Source organism: Suricata suricatta, chromosome 7, assembly GCF_006229205.1.
Source record: "Suricata suricatta isolate VVHF042 chromosome 7, meerkat_22Aug2017_6uvM2_HiC, whole genome shotgun sequence".
Taxonomy (NCBI): Eukaryota; Metazoa; Chordata; class Mammalia; order Carnivora; family Herpestidae; genus Suricata; species Suricata suricatta.
Genome location: NC_043706.1, coordinates 63,071,440 through 63,083,473, shown reverse-complemented (window position 1 = coordinate 63,083,473; position 12,034 = coordinate 63,071,440). Strand labels below are relative to the sequence as shown.

The window sequence follows — 12,034 nt, the reverse complement described above, 5'->3', positions numbered from 1 at the left end:
AAGCCTGGAATAAAACTCCATACCCATGAGCTCTGGAAAATAGCTCTCAGCAGCATGACCCAACTAGTTTGGGAACAGTAATTTGTAAAGTAACTCATCAGGTCCAACACTGGAGTGAACACCCTGGAACCATGTAAGGGAACCTTTCCTGCTAAAGATAAGTTATAGTTTCAGTGGGATGACTACTATTCCTTTCTTCTGAGAGAAGACAATAATGGGTCACTGAAACATGATGGTCAAACTGAACTGGTGGCCTGAATGACTGCCTAGAAGTTAACATGATTGGCGCAAATGTGATGACTGGATATTTTTTTCTTCCCTTTCGTGTCCCTTGTCTCACCTTTGGAAGGTCTGCAGGACTATCTCAGTTTAAGATTAAAGTAAGGCAATATAACTGGGGTAAGTTATTCCTTTGGGGTAATTCTGAAACATCACATTGTGTTTATCTTTTGGTGGACCTGAATCTAAAAGACCTTATTTGGCTTTCTTCTAGAGGAAAAAAAAAACCAAAAAACCAAAAAAACATGATACCAAATTGACTGTGTAAGCTTGGTAAAATGTTGCTCCTAAACAAAGTGACCATCATTTCTAGTGGTCAAGGATAGCAAGAGTAAGAGTAGATGTTCTTTGGGTTCAAGGTACTATCTTGAAGGTTAAAAATGGTTTCCCTCAAAGTCTTCTGTATTGATGTTCAGCTCCTCTACCTTTTCCATTTGATGAAGCAAAACAGAGCTATAGGATCTTATCATCTGGCATGGAAAATTTAAAACTAATTTAATCTCACCTTGTAATTCCTTAACTTGATTGCTAATCTAGCTCAGAAATATATTTGAAGGTTTGGTTGTAGTCTTAAGGAGATGAGTGAAAGGACCTTAGAGATCACAATGAACACAGATTCTTCCATTTACTGATCTTACTTTCACTCTAAAGTGAAAGTTGAAGAAGAGGGCCATTTTCCACATGCCTACAGAAAGTCAATCAAATGTGAAGCAGTATTTCCAAAGTGTGTGTTCCAACGCCATGACATGCAGTGGGCATTCAATTATTGAATGAATGAATGCAAGAATGAATGAATGAATTCTAGGCCCCCTGGAAAGCTGGGTATAATATTTTCCTTCCATGTATCAGATTAAAGAAGTTAACAATATTAGAAATTTTAGTTTATAATGAAGATAGGCATTTCATTTGATTTAAACAACAACAACAACAACAACAACAACAAACTTTTGGCCTACATTATTGTTCTTCAGCCATTTTGGGGGAAAATAACATGTCTAAACAAAGTATTATGAAAGAGCACTGGTTTCTTTTCTATTTTTAAAAATACTTTGGAGCAAATTAAACATACTCAGAATGTTTTATTAACTAGAACATTTAGTTTAACTAGTTTAATTACTACTCTTTGGAAATTACTATGATCAGTGGGAACTCCTGTATTTGGTCTTTGTGTGGGAATGCCCTGAGCAGAACACCCACCTGCACAGGCAATTGAACACCCAGTTCCAAAGTTTCCCAAGGGGTCAAGAGAACTGGCAATCAGCAGTTCTTTATATGGTGATTCTGGAGTTTACCTTGCAAACCGTCTCAATAGCAGCAACAGCTAAAAGCTGCTGGAAAAGGGCCAACCTTTGCTTTTATCCTAAGTCAATTCAGATAAATGGTTTTTGGAGCTCAGTACACAGTAAACTAATATCCTTCTGGAGTAAAAATTCCTTGAGAGAACAGGTTGTGTTTTATTTCCTTTTAGGCCTGGTAGTTCCAACTCAGGCCCATATACATAGTATGAAGTCAGGTTATTGAACATACATTCATGAATTATGTCTTAACTTTATAAATTAGAAAGCTGAGGGGTGCCTGGATGTTTGAGTCAGGTAAGTGCCAAGAGTGTTCTACTCTTGATTTCGGCTCAGGTCATGATTTCACAGTCTTGAGACTGAGCCCCATGTCAGGCTCCATGCAGAACATTGAGCTTGCTGGGATTCTCTCTCCCCATATCTCTCTGCCCCTTCCCTGCTCATGCTCTCTCTCTCTCTCTCTCTCTCTCTCTCTCTCTCTCTCTCTCTCTCTCAAAATAAGTACACATTAAAAAATGTTTCTATAATACACATTAAAAAATAAATCAGAAAGCTGAGAAATGTATCCAACAACTTAAAACATGAGAAGAATCCAAATTTTCAATTCCATCTAGTCCTAGTTTCATTCAGGTATGAGAGAAAACAGGTTTAGAGAAATGGAAGCCTCCCATTCTATAAAAGGTTCTGGAAATAGCTTTCACATGGTCTATGCTTTGGAAAAATTTCCAAGTAGGAAAAAATACAGGTGGTTTTCTAGCTCATATATATTCCTGTGACACTTGCATTTTGAATCCATGTTTAATCTCCCAATTAAAGAGGAAAAGTACAGCTCTCTGCTGCCAAATTATAGATCTATTTCTTGGCTTAAAGAATAAGGAAACCTCTAATGACTAAAATAGTCTATGTGTTAAATATTTTTAAGTTAACTACCATTGTTTACATCACAAGCATATTTGGACTTCCTTAATGTGTCTTTCTCTTAATTCCATTTGGAATAAAAATTATTTCCAACTTATTTATCAACCACATATAGCAGTCAGTTTCCAAGATAAAAAGTATGATTCTTATAACCAATTTATTGCCTATCTATCTGAATATTCCCAGATTTCAGAAATAATAGATATTAGAAAACCTCAGAGCAATTTTAAAACTTCACTCCCTTATTTTCTAAGAAATTTGAAGTTAACTAAAACTCCAAGAAAAATAAAGTTCTCTAGCCCTCACATCTTTCTGGAGGCCTCTGTTAATTACTGCAGTGCAATGTGTAAATTAGATGGCCCAGTTTACTTATGCAGTACACTCTTGGAGCTTGTAAGCAATTACAGGGTCAATGCATCTCTTGATTAAGACTAGACAGCATTAACAGGAAGAGAATTAAATTATACAACATGGTATAAAGAAATGTGCAGAAACATCATTCCAAAAAGATGGATGCGTGGAGAAGAAGGACAAAACAAACAAAAAATTAGTAGTAGCTTAAATGGGGGAGAGGGGTGAGCAATGGAACAAATGGGAGAGGGAAAAGAAGAAATGCCCGGGGAGGGGGATATATATATAAAAAATATATATATTATATATATCTCTTATATATATATAAGAGAACACAGAGACAAGCATGGAGGAGAAATGAAATGTATTTATACTAGCATGAAGAAAACAAGCTTATTTTTTAGTTTAAAGAAAGAAACTTCTATAAACTCAGTTTGGAGAAAGTGGTTCTGTGCTCAGCCATTATGAAACCTAAGCAATTTCTGTTATTTTAAAATGAATCTTAGGTATTCTGCAGTGAAAGTATAAATTAGAAATTTAATGTTCATAGGAAATGGTACTAAGAAGCAATAACAGCAATTTGGGACTTCAATACAAATTGCTCTACAATTTGAACTAGAAGAACTTGAAATTTGTGTTTGGTAAAACAAAAGATAATAAGATTCAAACATTGGTAGCAATAGTTAGGGTGAATTTTGATTAAAAACAAAGAATGAAAATCTGGGAGATACTAAAGAGGTGGTACTTTGGTTTCCTCAGACAGAAATTATTTGTGAAGAATTAGATAAGTGATCCAGTTTGAGGACAACGTAAAAATGTAATTAAGGGCTAAAGTAAATAGTCCAAGTAATAAAAGCTATGGGAGGTAAATAGAGGTAAGGAAATAAGCCAAAGCTATCAGGAAAACCTTTATGGAAAAACTACAACTTGAGCTGGTTAGGATTTGAAGACAGAGGAACAAACATCCCTAATACTACTAATTTATATGTAATTCTCTGGTACTACCGTTCATTTTTTTCACCAAATATTTATTATGCATATACTACATTGTTAAGAGCTATCTATGAGACCCAAAAGCAGTGTTTGTAAATATGGTATCTGAAAGGAGGCTTCCTAGGCTCACAGGTATCATCACAATCAAGATACAATGGCTAAGAACATGGGCTCTCAGTCAGTTTGCCTTGGTACAAAGCCCTATTCTGCCATTAACGCAGTGGCTGACCTCAGACAATTACTGAGCCTCTCTCCACCTCAGTATTCTGATCTGCTAAAGGGAGATATTAATAGTATCTTTTAGAGCTATTCTCTGGATTAAAAGAGTTGAGGTGCATAAAGCATTTAGGACAATGTCCAGCACATAATCAATAATTAAAATGACTACTGATGATGGTAAACAATCCTCTTTCCTATAATTTATCCTCTCTTGCTTTCCCTGTTAGTCTTGTATTTCCTTGTAGCTAGTGTTCCAATCTCTCTTCTTGTATTCTTGCTAAGCTAACTGAATATATGGCTTACATTTGCTGTTCTGTCTCTTCATTTCTGACTCATTTCTCAATTAAGAGCATTCTGACTTCTGCCCTAACCATTTCACTGAAGGTGAACAATTTGTTAGCTTAAAAATCACTGAAGACTTCCACAGTGCCAGATCTAATGGTAGCTCCATGGTCCTTAGCTTTCTAATCACTGTCTACATTTCATAGTTGACTCCTTTTTGGAATATATCCTTGATTTCCCTGACCCTCTAACCATTTAAAAAAAATCTATTGTTTCCTTACATCTTGCTGTCTATTCCTTTTAATGCCCCCTATTTCCTCTGCTTACCATTTACATGTTGGTATTCCCTAGGTTTTCATCATTTAGTTATTATTGCCCTCTCTCTTTACATGTATTCCTTGTAGTTGTAACTCTCATTTGTGCTTTTACATCTTTTAAATTTTTATTCACAGCTGCTGGAAATACATAGCTGGAAGCTCAACATCTTCACCACTAAATTCATTTTATCTCACCCAACATTCCATTCTTTTTTTGATCTCAGTTAATGGCCCCACTATCTAGCCAACCACTCAAATCAGGAATCCAGAAATAACAAATCTATTTCTCTTCATTTTCCAAATTCACTTCATTAATTATATGTCAACTCCATCATATTTCAGCTTAATCACAATATTTTTAGTACATTTTTACTCCATCATATTTTTTTTCTCCATCTTTACTACCACTGCCTCAGCCCAAGTCCAAATTATTTCTTGTCTAAGTTGAAACATCAGTTTCAAAAGATCTCCTACCTCTCCTTCAAGCCACCATTAATAGAGCTGGCAGAGTGATCAATCTAAAATAAAAATTCAATACCATTGCCTGCCCAAATCCCACCTAACTGAAAGACTGCCTATTACCCACAGGATAAAAAATCCTAGACTCTAAAGATAGCAATCCAGTCCTCCACTACTTTATTTCTACTTTTCTCTATAGTTTCAATAACAACCACCATTCTAAGTGTGATTATACACATATATAATTTATATGCTGCTGTAATACCTTGATGGAATATTATCATGCCTATTTTACATATTTAGTAAGTATTAATGGAAGTAACTTGTTCATAATTATCAAATCAATAATACTGATAATTGAATCCAAATGTAATCATATTCTCTAATGGAATTTCCTTGAGGTCAGGGTCCACATCATTCCTTTCTTTGAACCACCAGCATCCAGCACATTAACTGATTCACATAATGGCTGTTAATTAAATATTAAACTAAATTGACTATTAAAAAAATAAAAGAAAAATTATAATATGATTATAAAAGATTATCCTACCACTGACTGAGGAAAGAGTAGAGATTCTAGAATTACCTCACTGGTAAATGGAAGCAATAGACACTATAACTGAGTTTGTAAAAATTGCTCATTTATACTTAAATATCTTTCAAATTATGATATAATCTCTATTGCCAAGAGTAACTTTAAGATTCTTTTTTTAAACTGCATTTTATTCAGATGTCTTACATTTAGAGAAGCAAAATAAAGAAAACAAATATTTTCCTTAACAAGTTCTCTGCTCAATGACAGTGTATGTGTGTGTATTGTGTATTGGTGTGTGTATGGAATATATGTGTGCATATATAGCCATATATAATAGAAAAGTTCAAACTATCTTTAAGTTTAGAATTAGATGATGTCAATAGCATTTCACAAACTCATTGTTTAGACACACTGATAACAAAGGATCAAAAGGCTCAGCTGAAACTCTGAGACCCATCAAAAAATTACAGTAATTATAAAAAAAAAATACAGTTGTGAGGCCAATCTATCTCCCAAGTTGCAACAAAATAAAACTTCAAATAGCATACTTGTAAATAGTTGAAGAAAAGGAAATTAAAATGGAAACATCTACAAATCATTAAACATAACTGAACTGCAGCTATTCAACAATTGGACTTCAGTAGTTTCACACCACTGGGTTAGGATAAAACATGCTCCGCTGGCATTTTCATCTGCCAAAATAGCCATTTGCAATTAAAAATTAAAACTGGCACCACTTCTTTGCAAGCAATTATCAAAAGGCTGCTGGCAATCTTCCTTATTTATAGTGTTTCTTGTATCAAGACTTCATTCCATTTTGAAATATTCTTTTCCCAGGTTTTCTTTCTTTTAGGCTGTAATGTGCCCAATACTAATATTTTAACACTTTCAATACTTTAGTTCAGTATTATTATGAGCCTCAAATACTACAGCATTGTTTAAATTTCTGAAAACAAATCGATTTGAAGGATATATGCAGCATTTTGTTACCATATTAGCAAGGTATACAGCAGTACGACTTGGATAAGCCCCCTCTACATTTAAAGGAGGTAGGTAACGTTTAAGAAATGCAAGAGTAAAAATAAAATCCAAGTGTCAATTTCTATGGACATAGCTTTAATTTAAAATAGAATATATATGTAAATAATAAAGTCATTCACTGGGTCTAATTGAGTCCTGACCTGAGGAGCCACCAGTAGTGTAAACTCTTGTTTTCCACAAGGAAATCAGTAGGTGAATCAATCTGTATATATCTTCTATGTGCCACTCACTGTTCTGGGAGCTGGTGATATAGCAGAGGACAAGATGGAAAGAGTCGCTGCCTTTAAAGAATTGGGTAGAGACAGACAACAAACTGATTCCTTCTCCAAGCCTAGAAGAAGGCTTGGTTACTATGTGGCATACAGCCTTACCAGGAGTTAGGAGGAAAGTTGAAGTGACCATTTAGGAAGTGGTTCTGCAGCTAAAAATGAGGGAAGAGAAAAAATGATGAAATATCAGATCCCTTCTATTACAAATACACTTTCCCTTCGTGATAGAATGTTAGACTATCTGTAGCATCCTCTGTCATTTGGCTCCATCACAGACACTGGACAATGATGTGCCCATTTCACAGATGAAAATTTGGATACCCCAAAGGGTGAAATGGCTTATTCCATGTCACAAAGCTAATTAGTGGGAAAGTTGGAAGCAAAGCAACGGTCTCCCACTTCTAGCCCCATACCTTTGTCCTCAAAATGAAACATCAATATCTTCTAAGAGAATAAAAAAAATTTAGTCGTTCCATCAGCTTTAGTTCACTCTGAAACTCCTCTCTGAAAGGCTTCTAAGAAAAATTATTTACTTACTCATTAAGCAAGCATTTACTGAGAGCCTACTAGGTACAAGCATCTTGCTAGGTGCTTGGGATTCAGAGATAAGTAGTTCTCCTGATGTCTGGGTGGGAGGTTTGCCCTCCTATGGGAGAGCCAGACCAAGGAGCTCACAGAGAAAACAGTGGGGCAAGGACCATCATAATGACATCCTGAAGTGCCACAGAACCTAAGACTGGGGACACCTAAATTATTCTGGCAGTGGGGAGATGTGCCTCAGAGAAAGCAATCCTTGAATTGTGTTTTAAAGAAACAGCAGGAGTTAGACAGCCAGAATGCGTGGAGTGGCAAGAATTAAAAGAAACAGCACAGGCAAAAACACAGCAGTGAGACACACTGAGTGCGGTTGGGGCTCAGAGTGTACAACAGAGGTAAAGATGGACAGAGCCAGTATCTTGTGTACTGTTCCAAGGAATTTGGTTAACTACACTATTATCTCTACTTTCCCAACTCTTAACCATCCTCAGTCCATTTAATTCACACTTATAACCCTCACCACAAAGATTATGGGTAAGAGAAGGCTATGATAAGATTTACATTTTAGGACAAACACTATTGTGCCAGAATAGAAAGCTGTAAGACCGAAAACAGAAGCTGGAGAATATTACAAATAATCCACTGGAGAGAGATTGAGAAACAGAGAGGGACAGTATCAATAGCAAAGGAGAGAAGGGAATAGATATGAAGTACATTTATAAAGTGAATACACAGAATTAATGATTACTTGGATGGCCAGCAGGACCAAGTGTGATACAAAGATGTCAAGGATGACTTGCAATTTCTTAGCTTGGGCAACTGGACTGTTTCTTCCAATTTAAAACATCTATAAATTCCAATGCATGGCATTATACCAGGCAAAGATATGCTGGACAAAGTAGAAGTTACAGGTCTGTCATCCTGTTTCCTATGATGTTTTTTAGAACACATGTGCTGCATCAATGCAAATTTATATATGAAGTTCTATCATGTGTTCTACTACCACCATTATTCTTCTAAACTTTTCCCAAAAAGAAGATGAATTAAAAATGGACAGAGGTGCCTAGACAACTCAGTGGGTTAAGCGTCTGACTCTTGATTTCAGTTCAGGTCATGATCTCGTGGTTTGTAAGTTTGAGCCCCACATTGGGCTCTGCACTGACAGCACAGAGCCTGCTTGGGATCCTCTGTCTCATCTGTCTGTCTGTCTGTCTGTCTGTCTCTCTCCCCCCTTCCCCCTCTCAAAGTAAGTACATAAACTTAAAAAAATGGACAAACAACATTTAAAGAAATATATCACCGCATATCTGAGGAGTTCATCTATTAAACCAAAGAACAGCTGAAGACAGGAAATGAGGAATCATAGTTGTCTGGTAAATCCTTAAGAATAAATAGTAAGGGAACAGACTTCTTAATCCCCACTAATTCACAAAGATTGGAAGAAAGTATTTGAAGTAGGTCATCTCTTGTTCTTGCCAGACATCTCATCAGTATATACACTTGAAAAAATATTTTATACCATTAAGATGCCATTATAATAATGATTTTTACATATTTAACAGAAACTTGTCTTTACCTGAAATATAACTTTAAACCTATTTTTCTTGCTTTTTGGCAGTGAAAACATTGGTTGACCATGTAAATCCACCCCTGAAGTACCTCATTAATCACAGTGCACTTGCTCTTGGCAAGAACCTTAATGTGCTACAAACACTGTTATTAAAGTAAGATTTGAGGATTCCCAGGCTGGCAGGGAATTAGTTACACTGCTTTAGAAATTATTTTCATATAATTTCCTTTATTATTAATTACCTTGTTAGACTCACAGCTCAAAGTAACTTTCACTCAATGTGTAAAGTCAGCTCTCTAAATAAACCATAAAAAGCAATTGCCAAAGATGGCTTGTCCCTCCGGGTGGGCTACAGGTGTGTAGAATCCTCCCAGAAGATGACTTTATCCATTTCTTCTCCCTGCTAATAAAACTTATACCTTTTGATGTAATAATGATGCTACACAGTGTTCTCCTTGTGTGCATTGTAACATGGAAACTTGGCTGGAATATTCTACCTAATGCTAATGTGAATCTAGCACCCTATTTAATTGCTCAAGCATTACAGTTTCAGAGTCTAGAAATGTATAAAGCAAAACTTCCTATTAGCACATGGCATTGACAAACACATAATTTATTTCATGCCTACCACTAAAGGTAGACATAAATAAACTGTGATGAGTAGAGAATTATCCAAACTTGAGCCTCTTGAAAAATTATTTGTTAAAGATTTAAAATTCTGTAAGGCCATAAAAGTCTGTTAATACACTGAAAAGAAAATGTTGCATCACAGTAAATCTTCATTCATGTTCAAGGGCAAAACTTAGGATATACAAAGCATGAGCATCAACCAAAGTTGGCTCCCTCTCCAAATATACAGTGCATAATTTACCAAAAATTAAAATTTACCAATGGCATCATATTGTAAATTCTAATCTACAAATATTCTGAGCATATGCTAGTGAAAAATCATTTTACATACAGTATATATTTTGCTGCCAAATTGAACACAGATCATTATTGCTACGTGTTTAGGAGACCTTGACAGGTTAAAAGAATTTATCCAGCTCGCTAGGTAACATGATTAATTATATATCAAATTACATAGGACAAACATGAAAAGTATCATAGTATTTCTCTATCATTTAGTACAGTGACCACATCTAAATCAATGTGAATCTTACATTAAGTGAATAATAAAACATATACCTTTTGATGTAATAATGATGCTACACAGTGTTCTCCTTGTGTGCATTGTAACATGGAAACTTGGCTGGAATATTCTACCTAATGCTACATATTCACATCAATCTGAGACTGTAAAATTTTCCAGACACCAGAGCCCCACAGATTGTAGACTCCACCAATTTCCTGAATCCTTACGTGGTCAAATTCCAGGGTCACCTATTTACAAAACCAGCCCCTTCTTTCATGTTATTTCAAAAAATGCTTCTGGTGTTGACGCCAATCCTCCGTCCCAGGTGAGAACTATGTTTGGATGACATGCCTCATTTCTAAAAGAAACCTAGATTATGTGTTCACAACCTATTTTACTAGGAAACAAGGAATGGATCAATGAGTGCCTAAAACTTTTTTCTACCGGTCTCCTTAGGCTGATGTCTTTATATTTCATTTTAACATAAAGAAACCGGGAAAAACTAAAAAGAGATGAAAATGAGAAAAAAAATAATTACATAGGGTGTCACGACGTAAAAACTACCTTAAAACGTCCAGATAAATCTAACAGGAGACTGAATGAATGGGCCTTGTGGGAAAAACAGTAGTAAACTTTAAAGCCTCTGAAAGGTTTTAAATGCTTAAGGGAAAAATAAACATTTGCTTCCAATCATTTTCTCATTAAGCATTCTCTGCTAGATGGTGAAGGCGTACGTACGTACACACACACACACACACACACACACACACACACACACACACACACACACTTTGACTCGACGGCACAAATGCCTCCTTAACCCACTACCTGGTCCCAGTCCCAGGTGGCCCATTTGCGCCTCTGCTATCGCACTTGGACCCGGGCTCCTCACCCCAGGCTCTGCACTGGCCTCTACCACTGCGCGGGAGCATCACCTCGCCCCGCCCAGCTCGCCTTTTCTAGACCTGAGCCACCTCGGTGGCAGAGAGAACTACACGCACTGACAGATTTTCCGTTAGTGGTGGAGACGGTGGCGAGGCGTGTTTCCGGGCGCACGTAAAACCTAGCTGCCCTCCCCACCAAGTGGCAGCTTCCCCGGCTCCGCCCCCTCCCGGGGCTGCGGACCCAGCCCTCCGTTTCTCCTCTCCCTGCCCGGTCCTCGCCTGGCGTCGCCTCCTAACCTCTCCAGTACACTCTCCCGAACCTCACACCGGCGCACGTCCTCCCTTCGCCTTTCCCAGCTCCCGGGCGCCCCTCGCGGTTGAAATTTTTGTGTCTCGGGACCTAATCACTCCCAATTATCCGCGCAGCCCAAGTCCCAGGTCTGCCTGGCTCTCGCCTTCAGTGCCTAAAACTGCGGGGCAGCTCACTGGGTGTGTTAGGGGACACAGCTGAGTCCGTAGAGGTGGAGGAGGTGGGGCTGAGGGAGGTAGAAGGCTCTAGGAGGAAGACCATAAACACGTGCGAAGAAATAAAAGCCACCACGTGTGAGCGCGCGAGTGAGTGTGAATGTGTGCGTGTGAGTGTGTGTGCACGCGCGCGCGCCAGGGCGTGGGCGCGGAGCGCGTCCCAGGGGGCCAGGCACACAGACCCCCCGGAGCAGGCGTGGCGGGGGGCGCGCGGGGGCCGCGGGTACTCACACGAACGCGTGGTAGATGAACGCCCAGCCGCGGGGTCTCTCCAGCACGTTGTACAGATAGTTCTGCACCCGCCGGTACTTGACGTTGCGCCGGCAGCTCTGGCTACTGGTGTAGGAGAGCGGCTTCCCCAGTAGGCTCATCCGGGCCCCCTGCTTGCCCCGGCGGCTCTCCCTCAGGCCGCCGCCGCCGCCGCC

General features: G+C 38.2%; 1 protein-coding gene across 1 annotated transcript in view; it reads right to left on the bottom strand.

Moving 5' to 3' along the window:
* The window catches only part of KCNQ5 (potassium voltage-gated channel subfamily Q member 5), a 512,482-nt gene that overhangs the window by 499,678 nt on the left and 770 nt on the right, over window positions 1-12,034 (bottom strand). The window contains exon 2 of the mRNA XM_029943186.1: window positions 11,841-12,032. Coding sequence (XP_029799046.1) covers window positions 11,841-12,032 — 192 coding nt within the window. The remainder of the gene's footprint in view (window positions 1-11,840; window positions 12,033-12,034) is intronic.